Source organism: Sceloporus occidentalis, unplaced genomic scaffold (genome assembly GCF_023333645.1).
Source record: "Sceloporus occidentalis isolate IW3139 unplaced genomic scaffold, rSceOcc1.0.p SCAF_5, whole genome shotgun sequence".
Taxonomy (NCBI): Eukaryota; Metazoa; Chordata; class Lepidosauria; order Squamata; family Phrynosomatidae; genus Sceloporus; species Sceloporus occidentalis.
The window spans coordinates 156,917,373-156,943,195 of NW_028316985.1; the positions used below are offsets into that span (position 1 = coordinate 156,917,373).

At 37.8% G+C, this 25,823-nt stretch overlaps 1 protein-coding gene across 2 annotated transcripts in view; it reads right to left on the reverse strand.

The window, feature by feature from the left end:
* Positions 1–25,823, reverse strand: part of SYNPO2 (synaptopodin 2) — a 115,093-nt gene that overhangs the window by 26,798 nt on the left and 62,472 nt on the right. For both annotated transcript variants that reach the window (XM_089525887.1, XM_089525886.1), the window contains 2 exons: positions 10,531–10,682; positions 4,283–5,094 (listed from right to left, as the gene is read on the reverse strand). In XM_089525887.1, coding sequence (XP_089382013.1) covers positions 4,283–5,094; positions 10,531–10,682 — 964 coding nt within the window. The remainder of the gene's footprint in view (positions 1–4,282; positions 5,095–10,530; positions 10,683–25,823) is intronic.

Consider the following 25,823-nt stretch of genomic DNA (forward strand, 5'->3'; position numbering starts at 1 on the left):
GCCTTTCCCTCAACTCTTTGAAAAATATAGTAAATACATACAAATAGCAAATTTTTAGCTATTAGGCTAGAGCAAGGGCAGATGTCATTGTGGGTCTACATGCAACCTACAGTTCTTTCCTTGAGCCCTATCCCCCTATCTAGAGTCTATTTTCTCTAGACTCTGAAGAATGTAATACTAGCTTTTCTCTGTTGGTGTTCTGGGGACAAACAGAATGTTCCAGTTATGAATATTATCTGGAGCCACCAAATTGCAGTTTGACTGGTATTTGATGAAATAGTAAGTACACGAACACATAGCGTAGAAATAATAAGCAACTGAGTAATGTAGTTGGCTGTAATGTGTTATTCTTTTGGGAACAATAGAATAATGAAGTTCCAATACAATAGTAATATATCAAATGGAAATGGGGTGAATCTATTGGTGTAATAAGTAGCATTTTAATGTTACTTTTAAAAATTAAGTTTTAAGTGAATTTCAGAGGCATTTGAAGGAATTCATCAAGGTTTATATCATTTTCTTATAAATCCTAAGGTTTTGTTTAAAGTCATAAAGTAACTTTGCAATACAAGAAGTTGTTTTTAGACATGTAATAGGCAATGGCAATGCTTTGCTTTGAAAAGGAAGGAAGGAAGGAAATTTTTTTTCTTCCTTTTGCCAATCTCTGCATAAAGTACTGGAGAATTTATTTTCATGTGCAATTTTATTTCCTTTTATACATTAATTGATATTTTCTACCTAGTTCAAGGTTCAATTTCTATGCTGAGCATTCAAAATAGAGGAGGTCACCCCATTCATCTAAATAGCTGGATTAAGTCTCACTCACATACGCTGTAAATTACAGCTGGTTCTACAAGTCTTTCCCATTTATATCTTTTTTATAACCAGGGTGTGATTTGATCTCATTGAAATGTAAAGGTCAGATTCAAAGAGGCCAGACAGATCTGGGCCATCTAGTACATTACTGATGATGTGGGGGAGAAAGCCTACTGGAAATAATTGAATGTCACAGAACTGTCTGAAATTCATTGTATAAGGCATGCCATTGGCCTTTAAGTCAAATGAGGTGGGGTAATAGATCAGTATACTTATTAGGGCAAAATGAATTCTGAACACACAAAGCAGCTTTGTTTATTTCTCTACTTGTAGGTGTCCATTACATATACTAAACCCAAATTCATCTAAAGAGGCTTTCAAAAACATTTTATGTAAGGTATGGCTATCTTCTGTTGAAAAGATGGAAAGGGAGGTGGAATCCTCAAGCCCTCAAATCCGAAGTTGCTATTTTAATATTAGCCAGCCCAGACATATCTGTTCCTACAGAAAGCAAGCAATTTCCCCCCTGATAAACACAAGACAAGAGAAATTGCAGGAACTTATACAAATAGATATAGAGAAGAAAGACATTATTTGAAGTGGTGTTACCAAATGAGTCATATCCACACAAGAATGACAGGGCTGTATAGTTAACATTACTAATTCACTCTTTTGGTTTCCAGTTAAGTTCAATTAGTGTCATGTTCTCAAGTGAATTGTCCCTAGTCAAGTTCACACTCAGCCTAGCTTCATATATGGCCCCTGTTGTTCCTAGCAAACTCCCTGACATTGATCCTACTGATCCTAAAATGTTACAGAAAACAATAATCTTGATTTGAACCCCTCACCCTCTTAGATTATTTTCACCATGGAATTTTGAAAGCTACTCAGAAGAGGGTGTTTTTTTAAGAACATGGAGCGAAGTTGTTAATTAAGTGCAATCAGACTACTGTTAGAGAAAAGCCTCTCCTTAATGCTAGGCTAGTATTGGGCTGCAGACTTCTAGAGTAAAAAAAGAGTAATGTATGACCTAGAAGTATAAGGTGACTAAAATGAGGACAATTTCAATGTGATCAGGCTGCTAATAATCCTTTTTAAAAAGCTTCTGATAACAGAAAGTTCACCTTGAAATAGCTGCTAGAGGAATAATTCTACTGATACTAAAGTAATTTTCTTTCCCCTCTATCATATTCATATTACATGCTTACATCAGAGTTGTACACCCATATGCAAACATAGTCCTTCCATAATGGAAAGATGTTTCTAACATCAGGAGATTTATAACTATGGCTGCAATCCTATGCACTCACCCATTGGAGGTAACATGCATAGGACTGGAATACCTATTGACTAATGGTGTGGTAGAGGGAGGGAGGACAAGACACTAATATAGTAATTCTTATTTTGCACAACATACAATACATACAATTATAAACATCATGGTAGGCAGCCCTCAGAATGTTACTATTCAGAATGTATTAATTTAACAACACATAGCTTGTGTGTACTCTGTTGTTTTATAGACTAGTTTTATAGTCCAGTGGATATCCAAGAAATGTTACTGCCTTGAGAGGGAGCCCCAAACAGAGCCTTTTTGCATCCTCATCCTCAAGTCAAGGTGGCACTGCACCTGAACTGAGACCAGTTGTTTTATATCTGGTCCCCCCTCCCAAAAACAATAAAATCAAAATTCAGTAGGAATAACAAATAAAATAAAAATTTGCACCTTTTCATAATATTCCAGAGCAGATGCTTAAGGCAGCTGCGTTACACATTCTAATGGTAGGACCAGCCCTCAATACCTCTGAAATATTATGAACATTTTCCATTGGAATATAACAATATAGTTACTAATTCAAATTGCAAATAGGGAAAACCAAGAATGAGCAGCACATGCTCAAGAGAGCTTTCTATTTCTGTTTTTTTTTTTTTTTTTTTGGGGGGGGGGGTCAAATAGCATTGTTTCATACCTCATAGTATTATTGCTTTGAAACTGTGGGGAGTTTCTGAAGAAGTAAGTGAGAGTGCATGGAGGCTGGCAGCTAAAATAATAATTTGAAAAGACAAATTTAACTTAATATTTGAGCATATCTAAGGTTGTTCTTAGGGTCCAAAGTTTATATTTTGTTAGAAAAGAATAATCTTTTTTTTCCCTTTATTTTTCAATAGTGGAAGCCACTCTCTGATTTGTTCAAACTGTACTTCTCTCAAAGCAATTGTATATTAAGGAAGGGAAATTATACCATATTGTTGGGGTTCTTTTTAGTTGTATGTTCTTCTGAGTTAATCAGTGGTATAACTTGACAGACACAGTTTCACAGTTGCTCTTCCTGACTTCATTGCCAAAACGTAAAGCATGCATGCTGTTCCTTTGTACTCCTTTTAATATGACATAAAGCTGTGATTACGTGAGGATCCTTTGAGTGTAAATTATGGCTTACTCCACACACCAATACAAATGGCTACAATTCTAAAAATATGCTTCTGGGGGAATTAGCAACGGGTTGTCATGCTTATCTTGGCAGTCTGCGTAAGTTAGCTAAGTACTATGATATATCATTGCGCCTCTGCTATTTTGCAATGAAATCCCTTGACAGAATTCTTGAAATAGGTATGATTGCACAAGTGCCAGCAATAGAACTGAATTGATAAGCAGATGCTTTGAGAAAAGGCGAATCAGAGTTAGTCTTCTTATCTGTATTACTACTTGTCATCCAGATTACTTCCAAGTAAGACCTTGCTTAGGTTTTGCACTGACCTCTAGGTATGGAAAGCAGAAGGAATAGTAAGTTCAGTTTACAGTCTAGGGAAGCCTTGCAAAACTGAAAGGATCATATAACTAGCCAAAAATACACATGCTGGTGTCCATCAAAGTGACTTTCTGCAAGCATCATCAAGCTTCACTACTAGCCTTTCCTTTCCTTTCTTTCTTTTTTAAATTCTTCCCAGCTTTTAATAGAAGTAGCATCATTTGCACTTTTAAAGATGCTACATCCCTTCTAGAGAAAAGGTTGGTTTTCTTTCTTAAAAGTGAATTCTAAAGGCATCTGTGATATGTCTGACAACATGTTTCTCTTGTGGTACAATCTCTCTCAAATTGCCTTTTAAGTCTTTGTTAACAATCCTGGGACGCTATCAAAACAAGCCAGTATTTTTATTTCGAAGTCAAAAGTTAGTCTTACAGAAAAACAGAGTCAGATTATATTACAAAGCAAGCTTCCAAGTTAGAGTTACAAAGCGCAAGTAGCTCCTGCCATAACCATATTACAGAGTTTGCAAAAATAAAAGAAACTGAGTTGTATTTCGTTTTTATGAGAGAGAAGTGGACAGAAGAGGGAACCTAGGAAGCCTCCTTGTAAAGTATGTATTAGTTCTAAGCATGTGGATATAACGGTGTTCCAAAATCTTGCCTGTTACAAAATATATCCTTCAAACAATACCACCCGTTAAGCTGTGACATACTTACTGGCGTGCCTCGCCCGGTGTTTGTGAGGTCTGCTATGTTCCCTTTCAGAGTGCAGATCGTCTTCTGCCTGCTCTGTGCCTTCAGATGAGATTCCAAAGGAGACTATAGAAGGAGGTGCTTCTGACTGCCCTCCTTCCACTTGAGAATCCACACACCCCTTTTCAGACACAGACCTGGAGCTTTCCTTTGCCTGGCTAGAGCAGTCCAGGATCACTTCTACTTTGGTGAGAGAAGGCTCCTTTGTTTCCGTTTCATGGATTGCTTTGACCCCTGTGTTGCCACTAGCAATCTGGAATGACCTGCTTGACCACTGGACAGTGGGATCTTTAGTCGCAGGAGCTGGAATCACCCAGCTAGTCCCATCTTTCAGGAGGGTGGGTCCTGTTTCCAGAGGCTTGCACTCTTCAGTCCTCAGGACAGTCACTGCAGGAGCATTGGTGCCTTTGGGTTTGTCATGCGAGAGGGACAACTGTAACTCAACTGTAGGGCCTGGCTTTTCTCCATTCCCCCTAGTGAGAGCAGGCATGTCTATTAGGTGTGCTTCGGGAACTTCTATTACTTTAGGGGGGATTTTGTGGGAGGGGGTTAGCTCTCTCTCTTGTTTTGTCCCAGAAAAATCCACATGACTTTGTTCCACATCTTTTGAAGTTGTTTCCACAGTCACCCCTGTAATCAGCAATTCTTGGTGAACCTTTGGTACTGCTGTTCTGATCTGCAGGGTCGTACTTTCTTTATATTCCTCATTTTTGATTTCACTGTGTCTTCCATTTTCTTTTTCAGGACTTAGAGCCTCACTTATCCCACTGGAAGATCTGCAGGCACACAAACACACACAAAGCAAATAGTAGAAATATGTTGCTGTCAGTATAACTCATTATTAACTCACTTTAAAAATGGATTACAGAATCTGTCCAATGTTCAGACTTTCAGAAGAGCTGGAGCATCCCAAGATTTTACCCAGATATTTTTTAAAATAGAATAGACATATGGATATGACCCCAACGCTCCTTGAATGGATGACACTGAAGTTAAAGAAAATAATTAATAAATCTCATCAAAAGTCCTAAGGGTACAATAAATGAAATACACGTAAATTGACCATTGGTCACTATACTTGCAAATTGCCAAGTTACTGAGCTACCTGCAACATTTTTCTGTGACTCTTAGCAATTAAGCTATTTTTAAAAAGCTCCTACGACCACTAAAAGGACTGTTACAAGTTCTTATCATTCTCGTTTGAATTTTGTGTGGAATGTGAATGAGACTGAATGTACACCAAAATAAATCTTCATTGTAGCTGCTAGAGGATTTATATTTGCCTAGCAGACCAATTTAAGCATATAATGCTGATAAATAATTATATATACAAATTGTGCACACTGTCAATAAAATGGATAGAAAGAAGGTTTTCCTGTTGTTTTATAACAATAGAACTCAGTCATCCAATGAAGCTTAATGGTGGAGTATTAAGAACAGACAAAAAGAACTAATTCTTTACACAGTGGATGAACTATGTACTTCATTGCCACAAGATGTGGTGACAGCCACCAGCATAGATGGCTTTAAAGAGAGATTAGACAAATACATACAGGATAAGATTATCAGTGCTTAGTACTCATATATACTCCCAGGATCAGAGAAGCGCTTAGAAGGGTAAATTTTTCCAAATTCTGGAGCACAGTTTCCATGCTTGTGAATACCAGGGCTGTGAAACAACAGCAGAAAAGGGCTATCACCCACAAATGCTGCTAAAAGGGACTGTGGGAGATAAAGCTATACATCTCTCTCTGTCATACCAGTGACATAGAACTAGAGTTGTGCCCTTCCTTTCAGCAGTTTGTCCCTTATGAAGATATCATAGCAATACTTTGCATATCTAGAAGAAGAATGGAAGTACTATTATTCTCAGCTAGAGAACTGAATTTTAACTATACAATTATTTAAATTATTGCATTCATAGGAATGGCTTTTCTGCAGTTCATAACTCTTATTACAAACATTGTTACTTTGGAGATTATCAGACAAGGGAAATTGGAAACATAATCCAATGGCAATCTGAATGCAATCATGTGGTTTAACATTATTGCATGATAGACTACCACACGCAATTTCAGACAATGGCAAGCTATTTTCAGGCAATGGGAAGTCAGTTCAAACGCAATTCGAATTCACGTAAATTCGCTGAACTAGCTAATTTACATGAATGCGTTCTGGCCCCACTTTCTTTTCATTCAAAATTAAGAGAAATTCCTCCCATGTGATAAACTCCTAAATTCCAGAATAGTTTGGGTGATGATGTTAAGAATTATAGGAAAATCTTTCACAAGCTTTTCACAAATGTCCTCATCTCAGCTTTATGTGGACCTTAAAAATGCTTCCAGGCAAAAATGAGGATTTTCTCACTGAGGCAAAGGAGAATACCTTCTAATATTCTCTGTTACAGGTGTAGTATTTGAGTTATATAAGTTAATAGAGCTACCCCACAGAACATAGCTTAAGAGTTTTAGCCTTTAGTATTTAAAATGGAAATGGGTCAAGTGCTTGAAGGGAAGAGGACCTTAGGAGTGGACCTAGACCTGTTTCACCTCAGGTAAAGCCCCCAGCAAATTAACGTCCCATCAGCATTGCTGCTATTCCTGATCTCCCCCCTCCCACAGACACACGCTAATTGCTTTTCCTTTATGGAAGAAAGAGGTGTAACAGGTGGTGGAAGGGTTACTTTAACAAAGAAGGGCATTATCAGGCCTTTCCTTAGTAGGAGGGTCCCCAGCAGGATTGAGCTGTGTATCCTTACCAGGTAGGACCTATGCATATTTATGGTGGAACAAGCTGGCTTGTCCTATCACTACTTCTAAATATGGAAAAATCGTGAAGACTTTATGCTTTACTTATTTTTTTTTTTAAATGAGGCTTTGGCCTATGGGACATCTTACCACAAGCCTGTCTCAGCTACCTAACCTTTTACTACTACCACCCCAAAATGATCCGGTCTCCATTTTAGAAAGCCAGTAGCCCAGTTCCTGTGTTGTATTCACAAGACTGAAACCATTACTAAAGATGAGAGGAACAAAACAAGGAGCTGTATTAGAGGAAATGGCTTGCACAGTGGAATAATATGTCTCTCTTCAGCGAATGGGCTGAGATGGCTTAAATGTACTTAGATCAAATACCTTTGGTTATGTCTGCTAATAAGCACAGACATCTTTTCCAGCTTAATGAATTTTCAGTAGCCTTGGCCTTAGACCTGATTTCCCTATATGCTGCTAGAACCAGTTCCTCATAATCAAAAACTGGTGGTTTACAGCTATTTTCTTTCTCTTTCAGCTCTTAGGATGATTCTGTTTGGGGGGCTGTTTCCTGTAGTTTCCTCTACTCAGTCTTTTGCTTGAAATCAGTTTCCCTTAGACTGGCCTTTTCCCTTTCCCTCTCTCTCTTTAGCCAACTGTCACTGACGGTCATCTGTGGCTCCTCAACTGTCTCTAAGACTCTTCACTGATCCTTTACAAATCCTTTAGCCTGAATGTCCAACCAATTATGTTTTGTATGGAACTGCTAACTAACAACCACATTTGTTGACTCCCTTTGACCAATCCAAATAAAGGTTACATTGCAACATTGTTCAGGGGTTATTCAAGTAAAGAAATATTATAAAATTAAACTATGCAATGAGGACACGTGTTACCCAATTCAAGAGGTTTGTGCCTGATAGTGTGTGGTCTTCAGAGAAGATGCCAGCCACAGATGCTGGCGAAACATCACGAAGAAAAACTTCTAGAACATGACCACATAGCCTGAAAAACCCACACAAAACTATGGATGCCGGCCATGAAAGCCTTCGACTTCACATTAAAAAGGAGTTGTTTTTGTCGACTTTCCATTCAGGTTATTTTCGCGTTATTCCTCTTTCAAGCAAATGCATCTGAAAACATCCCACATTTGTGGGTGTTTTCCTAATTTTACAATCCCATTTCTGCACAGGATTTAAGCAATTTGCCACCCTTGTGATGAAGTCCATAATGTTAGAGCTGTGTAGTGTGAAAGGCCATTGGGACAACCAAAACATTATTTAGATTTTATTTTAAAAAAAAACTTGGCAACTGCAGCAATAAATACTGTAGCTTCGTGACAGCTTTACTGTGTCTTGAAGAGCCCTAGAAGAACTATATATGTTGACAAAGGATGGAAACATAAGGCACTCAGCTCTACCCAAAGATTCCTCACAATCACTTGCATCTGTACCACTTGCTGGAAACAATATTTGGACCAAAGATCAATCTATGGCATCTAATGAGGCATAACTGAGCTCCCAGAAGGTCAAACATCTTAATTTATGAAGTTCTGGGACTGTTGCTGGTTTCTATCAAGTTGTATTATTTGGGCAATCAATTCTGGTACTCCATAGATATAAACTATGAATCTGTAAACATTTCCTTGTAGGAAGGAAGCCTGGGGGCAAGCCAAATAAATGTTAGCCTTTGTTGGTAGCTTGGTGTCTGACTTTGAATGTGTGAAGGCGGGAGGGAAAGAGAGAGAGACAGAAATTCCCCCTTAAAAGGTTCTGTGCTTATGGATATACTTGGATCCTTTTAGTATAATTGCTCTCTCCACCTTTTATCTCAAAACTTATTAATACAGAATCATTTGTAATTCACTGGGTGGGTCAACCATCTTTCCTTAAAGTTATACTATTCAAGTAGCAATACTGATCACAGAGCTCAACTTCAAAATTGAAAATTCATCTTATTCATATCTGGGGGAAATAGTATCCTTTGATCTGACTGCACAAATGTTTTGTTAAAACTTTAAAGATGTTATTTTCCCTCCACCGTGATGTTGTTTATAAGTGAAATGAATACCACCACAACCACTATGACAATTTAAACCCCTTCTGTGCTTAATCTCATACAATATTGTTTTGTAAATAAAACCCTCTACAGGTTTATGTAGAAGTGCAACTTTTCAATGGGATTTAGGCTGCATCCACAGAGCAGATATAATCCAGATTGACACTATGTTAACTGCCATGGCTCAGTGCTATGGAATTCTGGGAATTGTAGCTTTGTGAGACATTAAGCCTTCTCTCTCAGAGAGCTCTGGTGCCACAACAAATTCTAGAATTCCATAGTATTGTCCCATGACAGTTAACGTGGTGACAAACTGGATTATTTCTGCAGTGTGGGTTGCAGATAAGGGTTGCAAGTCAATGTTCTAATTAAATGCAGTTTAATTCATGGAATAAGGTGTTCTGTCTCTCATATGCCCTCATAAAGAACCAGATGCTGTGATAAGTGGTGATATTTAAAAACAAACATTTTAACAGACTATCATAATATGCGCTACATGGAAATGCCTCTGAAGTTAGTCTGGAAAAATTTAGTTAGTACAGAACAGAGAGGCGGCTGCTGGTGTCAAGGCCAGTGGGACAATGAATCCATACCAGGTTTTAATTCAACAGGGTCATGATCCAAGGTACTGAACACTATTTCTAAATAGGGTTAGCAACTTGGATAACCCAAAGCTAAAGAAAACCTGGGGTGGATTCACTGATCTCCAGATATCAAAGCCACCAAAGACCATAACATACTCCCCCCCCCCCCCCCCATTGTTGGGAGTCAAGAAAATGGAACAGACAAACTGATCTGTATCTTGGATGGAGAAAGCTCATTTTCTGCTGCTCCAGAGATCAGGACACAGAACAATGGATTCAAGCTACAGGAAAAGAGATTCCACCTTAACATTAGGAAGACCATCTTGATGATAAGAGCTCTTTGATAGTGGAATATGTTGCCTCAGTGTGTGTTGGAAGTCTCCTCTTTTAGAGGTTTTTAAACAGAGGCTGGATGTCGAATGTCCATCTGTCAGGAGTGCTTTAATTGTGTATTCCTACATTACGGGGGTTGGACTAGGTGGCCCTTGTGCTCTCTTACAGTTCACATCTCAATGGGTTGATTTTCTTTCTATCAGCTTTCTTCACTGTCCAACTCTCACATCCATACGTGGTAATGGGTAATGAGCCACTTAAAGTTTTTTTATTATTATTTATTGTTGTGAGCTGAAGTAGGGACTTTATTCTAAAGGACAACTTCTGATCAAAAAACAAAAACCATGGCATACAAAATGCATGGCTTTCCCCCAAATGTGTAACATAGTAATGTAGAAATAATTGTCAGAATATAGCATGAATTATTATTATTATTATTATTATTAAACTTTATTTATATAGCACTGTAGATTTAGATTTCCTTTACCTCTTTATAAGCATCTGCAGCATGTCAGTCAGGCTTTCCATCAGGGTAATAACTTCAGAATAGGTTAAGTCAGCACAAGGGTTTCCATTGATAGATATCACTTCATCCCCTTCACATAGCCCAGCTTTGGATGCTTTGCTCTTGTTACGAATCTAAAACAATGACAAAAAATCTGTTCATGAGGTGCACTTTGGGAAGATAGTACCAACAAGGAATTGTTGAAATCTCTGAGACAATGTTTCTCATCACACTAAGTAAGCAAATTCTTTCTATCCTAATGGAGGGAAAAGTTCTTAAATATTAAGAACTTCTATCCCATTAGGGCCAACTGTGATAAAAATGAAAGTATATTTTGGAAGTTATGGATCCCACTGAAAATGAGATGAATGTTATGAACATGCCCTTCAGAAAAATACTCAAACGTATTTTTCAAACAGGCAAGTAGGAAATCAAAGGAGGGTGGAATACCTTTGGAACCCCACCCCCATTCATAAATCCCCTGAAACCTATCCATAGACCTCAGGTTACAAACCCAAATATTAACCAGAATGTCATGCCTGACTCAGCAACAGATGCTGAGGAAGAATTTACATCCTCAACTGTTTAGTCTAAATGATCCCCTGTATACAAAAGGAAGGCAAACTGTTTTATACAACATACCCTCCCTTGGGCTCCCTAAACTAGCCTGATCTTCTAGATGCAGTGGAGGATGCTAGCCTGTCACCAGTGTTAAAATAACATTCAATTGCCAGTCCAGTTGGCTTCCTTAAGTAGACTGGAGTGGGAAGATCATGTTGTCCTTTGCCTCAGACAGCAACATGACTTGGAGTCAGCCCTAGTTTTGTCTGAAGCAGTTGACAGGTACTACAGTCAGATACAGTGAAAATGCCAAGGAGAGATGTACTAACTGATTACTTTGTCAGTTCTGTTAACCCTCTCCAAAGGGGTTTTCCAGTTTTTTAAATTACTCTTTAGAAACTTAACACACACACTTATTCAACCAATTCCATTTTAATGTTGACATTTTGTATGTTTTAAGATATATAGGGTTTTTTTATGATAATGATAAGCCACCATGAGTCCCAGTTTTTGAAGAAAAATAGGGAATAATCCTCATCATCCTCATCTGTTTTTGATATAAAGAAGCATTTTTTGAGTGCTCTTGAGAAAGAGCTGGCAGAATTGAACAGGGAGGATGTGCTTACATTACTACTGTTCCTTCCTTCCTTCCTTCCTTCCTTCCTTCCTTCCTTCCTTCCTTCCTTCCTTCCACATAATTTACAAATCAGGTAGCCAAGCTCACATGAATGAAAGAAAGTTCACATTGAAAACTGGTTCATTTTCAAATTGTTTTGTAAGTATTTAGCGAAAATTATTTTACTAGAATGTAAACATCCTCCTCATCATCATCATTTATTTATTTATTTCTATCCTGCCTTTCTCCCAGTATAGGGACTCAAGGTGGCTAACAAAATTTAAAACAGTACAAGTTAAAAACAACGTGAAGCATTAAAAGCATTAAACAACGCAACACAAAGCAATGCATTTATATTTACAATTACAATTACATTTACAACTAAATACAACAAGAAAACAATATGAAGCATTAAAAATATATCAGGGTTTTTTAAGTGATGGTATTTTATACCCAATTTCATATGAGGCATATGTGCACATATAGGAATGAAATCTCTTCAGTCTGCTTTGCTTATGTCTTAAGGTGTAAATATTATCCCTCCACTTTTTATTTTAATAGCCCCTGAAGAAGACCATAGAAAATTTCTTGGTCGAAACACATTGGTATAACATTGTTGTTGTTGTTGTTGTTTTTTAAATACATCCTGAGATTCAGTCTCTCTTTTACATTGGAATGTTTGACCTGACCAGGAATATTCCCTTTGCCAGGATGTCTGCTCCTAGCTATAGCAATACAAGAATACAACTATTCTTTATATTTCTTTAACTCCTTACTAGATAATTTTTAAAAAGTGTAGTATGGCCTCAGAGGACAGAGTAAGGTTGCAAATGGAAGATAATGGTCCCCATGGTAAAATGAGGTAGGGCAAATGAACAATAAATGTCATCTGAAAGCATGACTTCTAACATTTAGTCAACTAATGGAGCAGAATGAGATTATAGAATTCTGAGGTGTAGAATAAACCAGATGTATAGCTATGGGCAGGGGAAGGCTTAAATAGGGACACTGCCCCCCAATAAGAATTTTTCCTCCCCCGATGAAATTTTCTTTCAAACCCTGATTTTTACTGCAATAACTTCAGTTGTGCATTTAGAAATACAGTTGAGATATAAGAAAAAGAGCAGGTACAAAGTTATCAAGGAAATGAAACACAGCAAGTATAAGAGTTCCAGTTGTGAACAATTTTCAGTGCCTCACTGTCTACAATCCTAGAAATTTAGCGACTAAAGGAATACTTTATTTTGGGAGCAGAATTCTTATTTGAAGGTAATGCCCCCACCCCAGAGTAGATAGCTATGCTTCAGGCTGTAGGGGAAGATGCTGTAGTTTAAAAATTATTCCTTATGTAGCAAGCCCTTTTTGCACAATGTAATTTATTCACCACAATGGGGTAAATTGTATTTTTGCATCATTTGTCCTGGGGTGTATGTGTAAAATTCTAAAATGGTAAAGCCCACCTGTAATCTTAAGCGGCACTGTACATAATTGTTTTGTTTCAAATATACTTTTTCATTCTGCTTCCTGCATAGAGCAAACTTTGGCTATTTATCACATTAATTCAAAATTCAATAGAGCTCTGAAGTGACCAAAAAATATCTTCTTTCAAATGTGACACCTCTTGCCCCTCTAAGATTCACCACTCATGCTGCCTGAGTCATACAGAGCTGCATTAAAAATAACTTTTAAACCCAGACTCTTGAATCACAGAGAGCCCAGCTGCTATCACAGATGTAAGGAGGCCTGGGTCTTTAGTCTGATTAGGAAGAAACGGAAGGCACTCTCAAAGCATTTCCCTTTTAAGCTTGAAGTGAACCAGGCAGTCCCACTGGAGATTTCAAAAACAAACTAGCAAACTGAGTTCAGGACAGAAACACATTCTGAATTCAAAAGGTATGGACAGATAGGAATCCAATAGGGTAACTTTCCTTTAACTGAGCTATATCCCTAATTTTATGTTCAAATTTGAGTGAATTGTGTGTAATTATAATTATAAACCAGTTTACTAGGATATTCTTCACAGATCCCATGATCTGAAGCTATTTCACTCAAACCAGTTCTATAGCAGAAAATTTAAAAGATGGAGAAAGCTGTCTTCATATTAACTTTCAAGTGTGAAATATGTCCCTCATCTTTTTAGTCCAAACACAACTGTTCCACGAATTAAAGCAAGTTTGCATTCCTTGGATTATCTCAAATTGCACGGGTAGAAGAAAGAAAGAGGTCTGGGAGGGGTATCTATGTCACGTAAATACAGGCCATAAATAGCATCTTACATTGTTGGAACTGGCAGCTAATCCTCGCAGGCAAAAGCAAGATGATGAATTGCTAGTGTTTTATGAGTTACAGAACTAACGTATGATCTTTATATTCTTTTTACAATTCACACAGTCTATAAAATAAAATAATATTTTGAATAGTGTCATTAACCAGTCTGATACATAACAACTAGATGTTAGCCAACGTACGAGCAAATAAGGACATCTTTGCACACGGAAAACAAATTCAAAATCAAGCACAAGCAGATCTCCAAAAAGTAATTTTTGGATTAAAATGCCCAGCATCTCCTGCTAACATGGCCAGTATCCATGCTGCTTGGGGTTCCTGGGATTTATAGTTCAAAAAGTAACTTTTGCATGCTCTTCCCAGAATTGCATGCATCTACTAGGGCTGCAGAAATCTACAGATGAAAGAGGATATTTCATAACAGATTTGGCGTGCCAGCAGGGCTAAAATATATAATATAAAATCAGTTAGATAAACTACTGAATTAACAAGCTTCAGCTTGGTGGTAAATAACAGCATTTTAGCCACTTCCTCATTTTCAGTTTAATGCTCCTCCTCACTGGGATCTGCCCTTTTAAGAGACTGCAAATGATACAATTGTCATCAGTAAGTAATCCTTGGCAGAGCTGTAGACCATGCATCTTTCCTGTTTAAAACACTGGGCAGTCATTTGGAAAATGCAAAAGTACTCCCTCCCTCTCATAGCCTTTCTGCTCCTTGCAGAAATTATAAACATTTACAAATATGGAGTGGTATGCTGTGCATGTCTTCTCCTTGGAGGACTGTGTATACATCCATACACTCCTGGGAACATCCCTTAAGTCTCTGGGATGTTCTTTTAACAATGCATTTAAATTTGATTGTCTTTGCTCAAAATAGCTAGGACTCTCTATTAGTTTTTTTCTTTTTCTTTACAGTGCCTTTTTGTGCCAATTTTTGGTAGCATTTTGGTCATCTTTACATGTTCTTATGTTGGAATAATGATTGCTGATGGTGAGGGTTAATGATGAAATATGGTATTTGGTTTGTGAAAATAGAGATGTCCAGCATGTAAAGGAGAAATAGTTTTCAATCTTAATATGACTCAGGTTATTGATAGTGATCAATGGAAGGATTTGGGGGGGGGGGGGGGTTCAGGCTATGAGGTCGTGTTTTAGAAGAGTTGGAGATGGAAGGATGGTTTGAAGTATACAGATTAAACAATACTCCTCGCTGACTGCTGGTCATTCCACCACACCGGTCATAATGCATTTAGCATTTTAGAAGCTGTGTCAGAATGTTTTATCCTAAAACATTTTAATTTGATTATTAAAGAATTGTTTTGTCATTGACTTAAAGATATTGTCAGCTTTCTAATAAATCCATTCTGGCTTTCACAGATCACTTTCTGCACTCTTGAAAAACCTTATGCTGAATCTGTCTAGACAGCAGCTGCATGTTGGGACAGTCAAAAGTCTCCTTTTCCTTTCCCCTGGAGCAGAAGAGATCATTGTTGGTGCTGAAAGATGTGTCCCATAATATCCAGCGCTCCTCCTAACATGAGTCCAGTAGTGTGCCACCTGCTGTTTTTAACTGTACAAAGGAAGAGAATAAAATCTGAATTCTTCCTACCCAGCCCTACCTCCCCTCCACCCAACACACACTAAAAGGATTTTCTCTCCCTGAATATGAACCCATGGAGGTTTACCTCTGATACTTTGACAGTACACACATTATAAATAATCATACAAAGTGGTAGCCATCAGGTGAAATAGCAAAATAACTCCCCAGATTACTCCATGTCAGCCAAAGGGACTTTTGACTTCCACTTTCTAAATGACTGTATATGACTTTTACAGTGTCTGCTGCAAACAATGCCTTAAAGCTTGAGCTAGGAAAGAATACAATTCTCTTCTAACTGATCCTGCTGAAATTCTGTCAACCAGCCTACAAAAGGCAAGTTAAAGAGCAATTGCCTCCAGAACACCTTATCAAGCATGCATGAACTGCAAGAGAAAGAGAAAAAAGAGAGCAGATGAGTCTATCTCACCAGCTCTTCCGGCTTGTTCAAAGAAATCCTATAGATAAGTTTGGCCACCAAAATAGAAATCATAAGAAAAGTGGAAGCTGATAAAAGAAAAAGTAATCCCTGAATGCATTTTGGAAGAAGTCTTCCATGGTCTCCCAAATGGTCAGATTGTGTTTCATTTATTGATAAAAGGCTTACATGACCTACAGAATTTAAGCAGTTTGACACCATTTAACTGCCATGACAATATCCTACAAAATCCTGGGATTAGTAGGTTGGCGAGGTATTCAGCCTGGTCAGTCAGAGAGTGCTGGTGCCTCACCAACTACAAACCCCAGGACTCTAGAGGATGGAGTCATGGCTATTAAAGTGGTGTCATAGTGAGCATTGAGACTCCTTTATCTTTTTAGCAGTCCACGGTATTCATAAACTTCAAATGAATTGGTCTTCTTCCTATTAGCATTCACCACTGTCCAGCTTTCACAACCATACATAGAAACTTGGAATACCATGGACCATCCTGATTTAAGCATACAGTGAAATACTTCTGGATCTTGTCCAGTCTCTTCATAGCTGTCCTTCCAAATTCCAGTCTTCTGATTTCTTGACTGTAATCTCAACTCTGATTAATTATTGAGCCAACATATGAAAAATCTTGATTTATTTTTGATTAACTTGAACAAAAATGAGTTTACATAAGAGTTTATTTCATTCTATCTATATTTGCAGTTTTCATTTATTGCACCTTAATCATGAAATTAAAGTTATAACAAAATCATTGATTATTACTTATGCTAGAGTCTACTTTTATGAAGATTCCCATACTGAAAACACACAGAAATAACCACAGATGATCTGCAGGATCTTTTAACAATGTAAACATGCTAAGTGGCAATTACTTATAATTACCAGCCCACAGTGTAGTAATTCCATGCAGAGAATTATAATATTGGACAATGCTTATAGTGTCACATGTTGTTAGTGTAAAACAAAACATAAAGCTGAGACTGCAAATACTGAATTTAGATGTTTAAAACCATGCAAATGCAAGTTGATAAATAGGTACCACTTTGGTGGGAAGGTAACAACGTTATGTACAGTCATGCTGGCCACATGACCATGGAGTCATCTTTGACAACGCTGGCGCTTCAGCTTAGTAACGGAGATGAGCACTGCTCCCTACAGTTGGTCACAACTAGGTGGTCATGTCAAGGGAAATCTTTACCTTTACCTTACCAGTAGGATAATGGCTAAAGAATTGGACTGTTAGAAGGATTGTGCATGAAACAAAGTAATGTCCTTACTTCACTTTCTTCTTTTGTTACTCACAGAACTCATACCCAAGAAACACTATTGGGTTTCCTATTGGGTAACTATTGTGTTTCCTATACATCATGGATGGAGATAAAGAAAGCTTTACTGGGAGAAGGGGCATAGTCATGCTGAAGTGGTGCCGGTGATGGGGGGATAGGGACAATAGTCTCACTACCTTTCTTTCTTTCTTTCTTTTTCTTTCTTTCTTGTTGCTTAACTTTATCTGAGTGTATCTTCTACTAAGTAAATGGGAAAAAAAAGGAGTATGCATCATCCACGTATAATAAAAATTCTTATTAAATAATAAAAATGAATGAACATGTCATAAATTAAAGGCTGGATAGGTAAGACATAAACCTATAGCATTAGCAAGTTGACCGTTCACAATCTTACCATACATGTAGTCATAGTGTTACCATACTACTATATAGTATGCCTGTAAATGAGAGTGAATGAAAGTATCTTGTATATAATTTATTGCATTCATTTGGTTTTGTCCTTCAGAGCACTGTGTGAGTGTGTGTGTGCATATGTGTGTCGTCCTTCATGGCTCCCTGTTTTGCCAACCTGTTCAGTTTCTTCCAACATCTCACACTTCCTCCCTTGCCCTTAATCATCTTCCACTGAAATTCCATCTGAATGGTCTTTTTCATTTATGGCCTAGGAAAGTATCTTCATCTAACTTCCGTATCATAGAGCATCTAATTTTGCTATAGTAACAGCTTTTTGGGATACCTTTCTAGGAAAAAAACCACCTGGTACTCTGAGATACTGGCATCATTGGGAAGTTCATCTCTGACCTACAGTGGAGAAGGAAGTAGTTGACTGCAGGATCCTGGAATGTCCGTTGAGGTTCATTATGCCATAGCCTTTCTATGTTCCAGTCACTTGGCAATAGTGACATGGGGTCAAGATCCAATGAATCAGTTTCAAAATATAGTAGAAGCTCAAGGGTCAGCATAAGAATCAGAGATATGAGTCTAGGCTATTTTAAATTGTAGTTACAGAACTGAACTCATAGACCTTTCACACAAGAACCCTACATATGGTTCATCTTCAATCATTTAAATTTTATTTCAGCAGCTAATTAAAAGAAAGGAAGAGGCTTTTCTGTTACTGTTGTTAAGCTATCAAGAAACAGAAAACCTGCTGATCTTCTGCAAACTAACCAGTTATCTTCCAGTAGATCCCAATGTGCCCATCTTTATTTTAAAGAGTTTGTATATGTCTATGTCTGTCACCTTTGCCGTGTTCCAGAATAAAACTTTCTCATGCCATTCTATATATTGCATATGAGACCTACTCCATAATCCCACCCCACTGTGCAATGTCCCCAAGTCCTAAACATGACATCAGGACAGCTTGTTTAGACACAGAGGTTTCAAATATAGGGAAGAAGGAATGCCACCTTTTGTGGCACATGCCTCTAGTTTGTTGCAGACACATGCAAAAAGGAGAAGCTGCAAGAGACTAGGGTCACTTTTGGTGACTGCAGCCAAATAACTGGTTGACTTCAGTGGAAGGAAAAGATTGCTTGGGTTTCCAAAGCAGTACCTAAATGGGTTATCGTTATCATCTTGCTAATGAATGCCTTTCCTCTTCATCTCTGGCAGAGGCCCAAGGTGAGCAACTGAAAAAGAGATGAGGTAACGGTCTTCAAAATGTTAATCCGGTAAACTGACGACACAGCACATTTTCAAACAGTGAGCCTCGTGCACCACACTAGAGCTCCATGTTCTGCGAGAGAATATTGTGCCAGTCTCCATTTCTATCGGCATATCAGCCCTTATTTTGTCCACTCACAAATGATCTTGTGGTCATTAACACTTCCTCCGTTAATGCCTCCTACAGCCTAAAGAGTGAGTAAATGGGAAAAGAACAGAAGAAAGAGGGAAATACCTATCTTGCTATGGTACTACTATCTGATCTCCTCTACATGCAGTTAAGTCTTTCTGGCCCCAGATCCCCTATCTACCTCAGGTGCTGTTTTTTAAATTCTTCAATAATTTATGTCCACCTGCGCCCCCCCCCCCCCCCCAAATTTATGTTGTTTGGCCACACATGTTCTGGTTTTCATCTGTGAAATGTAGAACAGTATGCTACACCTATGTGGGGACTACATATTTGGTTCTTCCTATATTCCATCTGTTGTATCTGTGAGAAAAGCAAGTACTGTACTGTATAATCTTCAGCCACTTCCTCCTTGCTTCTCTCACAGATATTATGGATGGGATATAGGGAGAACCAAATATTCACCACGTAGGTGTAGCATACTGTTCTACATTTCACAAATGAAAACCAGAACATGTATGGCCAAACAACTTTAGAGTGTGGTGCAAATGACAAAAATGATTAATGAGGAAGAATATTCATGCTAGAAGAGGCTATCACAGACTGATTTTTCCTGATTCTCCTGAGAAGAGTAAAATGCTACCCCTTTCTTTCCTTTCCTTGCTCCAAGAGGTTAATTAAGTACAAACTACTTTTGCAATCTAAACCAGGAAGGTATGCATGCCTTTGCCTAACAGGAATATTGGTAGCTCCATGAAGAGCTAAACCCAGTTTTCACCAACTGAAGTAAGCTGATGATAAAGGAGGAGAGATAAACTGGGATCTTTTAAAGTAGCTGAAAAACTGGGATGACAGCGGGTTAATCAGATCTGTGGCTGCCAAATTGAAATGTCTGAGGGTATGGTGTGGATTCTAGTGATATTCTTTTCAAGTGAATAGAACTGTATCCTAGAAGAACTAGTTGTTTCATGGATATGCAACATCCGTAGGGAGAGGCGGGATATAAATTATTATTATTATTATTATTATTATTATTATTATTATTATTATTTAGACCTCCTGCAAATGTAGTACCTGCTTCTACCTAGCTATGGTTTTGCTTTCTCTCTAGAATGACCACTTCAGATTTTGTGGAAACATGTTACAAGTCATGCTTGATCATAAACCTAGCATAAATAAACCTAATAACAGCTAGAGCTAATTACTTATTCTTTTGCCTGTATCTGTTTCTTCCAGTAGGTCTAGTTTATTGCTTTCCTGTACTTGATGACATAAATAAACCAGGAAGGTATGCATGCCTTTGCCTAATAGGAATATTGGAGGCTACATGAAGAGAAGCAAGTGTGTTTTATAGGCATCTTTTTCACCCAGCATGCAATTATCACTGTCAGTGATGTCACTGGACGACATTGAAATGTACACTCAAGGTAGTATTTCTTGCTGCTTGCCTCATTGCTTGGGTAGTCTCCCAGTCAACACCAGGCGCAATAAAATATACAGAAGGCTATTTCCCCTTAAGCTATTGAAAGTAAGAGAACTTCAGCTGGAGTGAAAACAGTACTCCAGTCATAGGGGAGGGAAGAAGGCCTCTACCCCTCATCTTTCAGATAGGCTAGAATGAAAGCCTATGTGTGTGTAGGCAGGAATAGCTTAAGGGTGAATGGTTTGGCTAAAACTGATTAGTAAGGGTTGGGACTGGTGAATTTCATTAGAGATGTCCTGCCTTTGTCCTTATGATCTGAGCACTGAAATAATTTGTAGAATTAAACTGTAGGACTATATTGAATAAATAGAGAGGCTGCTCATGATATCAGAGGAACAGAAGACCTTACACATATTCACTGAGTTTAAACCAGGACTGGAAAAATGTGATGTAGAAATAATTCAGTTTGACACTTCTTTAAGTTTTTAAGCTCCATCTTATAGAATTCTGGAATTGTAATTTTTCAAGGACGCTAGCCTTCTCCACCAAAGAGTTCTGATGCATCACAAAAGTACAAATCCCAGGTTTTTGTAGAATGAAGCCATGGCAGTTAAAGTGGTCAGGCTGAGTTGTTTCTACAGTGTAGGTGCACTCTAAGTGGGTCTCCAGATGTGGTTGAACTACAGTTCCTTGCATTCCTCATATTGCCTACATTAACTAAGGCTACTGGGAGCTCCAGTCCAACAACATTTGGAAGGCTGCACAGTTTCCACACTGATTTAAGGACAAGAGTGCAAAGATGCATACCCAAATAAAATCTGGGTACATACATTTTCTGAAAAATTGTAGCTTTATGAAACATGAATGCCCATTAATTTAGACTACCGTCGGTCCTTCTTATACACGGATTTTTTATACACGGATTCAAGCATCCACGTTTTGAAAATGTTCAAAAAAGTATAAATTTCAAATATCAAACCATGATTTTACATTTTTTATAAGGGACACCATTTTGGAATGTCATTATATTTAATGGGACTTAAGCATCCATGGTTTTTGTTATACACAGGGGATCTTGGAACCAAACCCCAGCGTATAACAAGGCTCCACTGTAGTTTTATTTAGACAATCGCAGTGGCATCCCTAGAGTTGGTGTCACCTGGTGCGGTAACTCATGATGTCACCCCCCCCCCCATTCATCTTCTCCTGTTTCATACCATACATGAATCCTTAGTCGATTTTTTTGCACTAATGTTGCTCATAAATCATAATTCTCATATAGCACTGAGTGTAATGCGACCTAGTTGTGACCTAAACAACTAACAAAATTAAAATTATACCTTCAAATTACAATATCATATGCACAACCTAAATGTATTTACGTATGCATAGTAAATATTTGGTTAAAATGTGACGTTTTAAAAGATTTTTTTTAAAAAATTAAAAATTTCAAAATTTCAAAAAAAATAAAACAACTAAAATTTAAATTTTTGAAATTTGAATTTTTAAAAATTCTTCAGCCTCTCCTTTCTCCTATCACTGAGCTCCACCCCACTCCCACCATCTTTTAAAGCATTTTAAATGGAAGCAGATGAATGCCACAGCCCATTTCTGCCAAAAAATAGGTGTTTGAGGAGCAGTGGTGTCACACCCCCTTAAGGTGTCAATTGGTATGGTCCATGCCCCCCTAGTGATGCCACTGGACAATCATGCTTCTTAGAATGTTTTAGTTATTGAATTTATTTTAAAAATAACTTTTTTAAAAATTAAAGTTATAAATAAAACATAACATCAATTTAACAACACAAACTGGGATAGTAGCCCATTACAAAATCATGAAAATCATTCTGTCAATCTTGCAAATGCTCAACTAGTTCATTAAGGACCCAGTTTGTACTTTTCAGAACTTGATTAAAGTTGGCAGAATTTCCATGACAGTAACAAGAAAGGAAGCCTCTATGATAACATACACTTTCCCTTTTTCCTACGTGGTGGACTCACATAATCATTTTGCTGTGTAGCAACCACTGAATAGTCATGCACATCTAGCCTCATGTACATAATTTAGCTAAAAACCATGTGAAGAAATGGACTTGGCAAAAAGGCTTTCCTGTATGATTGAAGCTCTTTTGAAGGTATGCTGAAGCCACTTTGAGTCCCAATCTGGGCAAAAGATGAAATAAGGTTATGAGTTCAATCCCAGGGCTCCAGGGTTGAGTCTGCCTGGCATCCTTCAGTATGTTGCTAAAATGAGTACCCAGCTTATTGGAGTGATTAGCTTACATATTGTAAATGGCTAATGAGTGCTTAAGTGCACTGATAAGTAGTATAGAAATGTTCTTGCAATTGCTATAAAAGAAATAAATTTATGATGATGATGATGACACTTTCTTTTGCTCTACCTCCTCCCCCAAAGGTCCCTAGAAAAAGAAGCAAGAGAGGCTATTGGCATGCCACTCAATTGCTCCAAACTAGAGCTCTTTGCTTGAACTTCATAATATGCTGTATTTTCTTTGGTTGCCTTTGTCTTACCTTGTTCCTCTATGTATGTTTTCCTCTTGGCTATTTTTCCATTAACTTTTCCTGAATTTGTTATGTCATCACCATCCTGACTTGTGCCTGACTGGCCACAGAATGAAAACCAGCATGCCAAGATTTTAAAATGGAGTTCCTTTACAGCTACTAAACTATGGCTATTCTCTGAAGGCTGAAGGAATTTGGATTCCTCTGGCTTCCTTTCTCTATTACAGAGATGATGATACAACATGTGTGGCCCCTAGCAAACCCACAGGTAGATATTTTTTTTTCCCTAAGTCAGAATTATATAACCTCTTGGTTCACCTGGCATACAACTGGATCCTAGACATATTTATATTCAGGCACAAAATGTGCATATATATTCATTAAAATCAATTTCTGTTTTCCTCTCAAGAGAATATGGATTATACCCCAAAAATGGATTTAAGCTTCCAGTGGTGTAATTTGAGCAGGAGCAAATCAAGGGCATTTTGTATCTTGTTAAGTCTTACAGAAAAGCTTCTACTTGCTATGGCTTATTTTATAGATCTTAATGGAGCAATTCCTGCATTTTACATTGTTGCAAAACAATTAATGGAATACTGGATATGTTTCCCTAGATGTCTACTTGAAATATAACAGTTTCCATATTGTCTGGCACCTCAAAGGGAATGCTATTTTTAGAGGGGCATCCTGTTCAGCCAGCTATATAAGGCTGTGCTGGAGACACTGGTGCTTTTATATGATACATCAAAGTGACAGTTATTCCAAGAAGGAGAAAATGATGGAATTTTTTTTTAGAACTTGAAGGCAGATTAGGAAAAATGTCACTAATAGCAGAACAAAATCAGTACAAATGAAATCACAGGCCTATCAGTATTTTAAGTATATGTTGTTGTTGTTGCTGCTGCTGTGTGCCTTCAAATCATGTCTGACTTGTGGCAACCCTAAGGAGAACCTATCATAGCATTTTCTTGGCAATATTTGTTCAGAATGGGTTTGCCTTTGCCTTTCTCTGAGGCTGAGAGAATTTGACTTGTCCATGGTCACCCAGTGTGTTCCCAGGGCTGAGTCTGGATTCAAACCTTGCTCTCCAGAGTTGTAGTCCAATGCTCAAACCACTACACCATGCTGGCTCTCAATTATACACTACAGGGACATAGTAAGTCAAATGCATACACCCATTTCTTCTGCCAAAACATGTCTTCATTATTTTTTTTTTTAAAAGGGCCAGTAAATTACTTTAATAACAGCTGAATAAGAGTAATACAAATATTTCATCCAGATGAATTTTGTATTCTCTACAGATAAGAACTTGCAGATAACCTAAAATTTGCTTAGTCTATGCTTCCATGTATCATAAACAGATTATCCTATAGCTACCTTAAGTTTATTGGCAGGATGACAGAGGCTTAAGTCTTATAGGTAATTGCTTGGATGTAAGCCACAAGAACACAATGAGATTTCCTTCTCAGTAATCATGTATAGGATGACACTGTCCCTGTGTTACTCTAGGCTTGATGGTTTGTATCTATCTGCCTGTCTGTCGACCTGTCATTCCCTCCGTCTATCCATCCATCCATGCCTCTCAGTTGGATCCAGATATAGTGATACTTTGTAAACCCAGTAAAATAAATTGCAAAGATCCTACATTAGCTTGGCAATACATAATGCTTCACCAGGGGCATCCTGTTGCATTGCTCCAGATGGAATTATAAGGAAGGCATCCTCCTGGATGTAGTTTTAAAAGTAGTTTTACTTATTGAGTATGGGATCCTGGTGGGCTCAGAGGCAATAAATAAATACCTTAAATAGTAAACAAATATGTTGGTAAAGAACGACTTAAAATGAATCTAGATGTAACAGTATGTGCAACCCACACCAATTTTTTTTGAGGGGGCGGCAGTTTTTTGTCAGTATATACCAGAAAAATGCTCACACCAGTAAAACAATGTAGTAAAAGAATCTTGATACAATCTTGCATATAATCCAATCAAGATTATTTTTACACATTGTATCAGTATGTGCATGTTCTTTGGTAATGGGGAGAAGAAGGAACAGTTCTGCTTCAGAAACAGAAACAGTTCATTTGGAATATGAAAAAAAAAAGGGAAGCGATTTGGATAAAAATCCCCAAAATATCCAGTTTGTTGCTTCCACATAGTGTGCCATAATCATTTAAGGAGTATAACTGCATAGGTACACAATGCAGTAGCTTAAGCAGCAAACAAGCATCAACAGCAAAATCTCTATGGCAAAACATGATGTACCCAGCAGACTTTCACAAGACCATTGTGGCCTTAAACTGTTAGAAGAGTGATCAGGGCTAAATTTAGTACACTAACTACACACCTTTCACAAATATTAAATCAGGAGCTGATGAGTGAAGAAAAAGGAATAATTATAGCCCCCCTAATATTATTGGACCAGGGACGTAGCCAAGGGGGGGTTCTTGGGGTCATTAGAAAAATGAATGGTGTGTGCTGCTGCACCGCTGCACTCAAGCTCCATTATAATGGTGGCACTTAGTCTGGACTCACCCCCCCCTTCCTAAAATCCTAGCTACATCCCTGATTGGACTGTGCTGAATTTCCAGCCCCAAGAATAAAAAAATCACAATGAAATGGCTTCAGAGTCATGACACTGAATATATTTGAGTCTATCATTTCTTTTTGAGTAATCATTTGCCTTATCTTTTTCTTTTAAGCTGATTTGTGTGAAACAGAGGTGGGAGGACATTCTGTAGGTTTGAGATTATA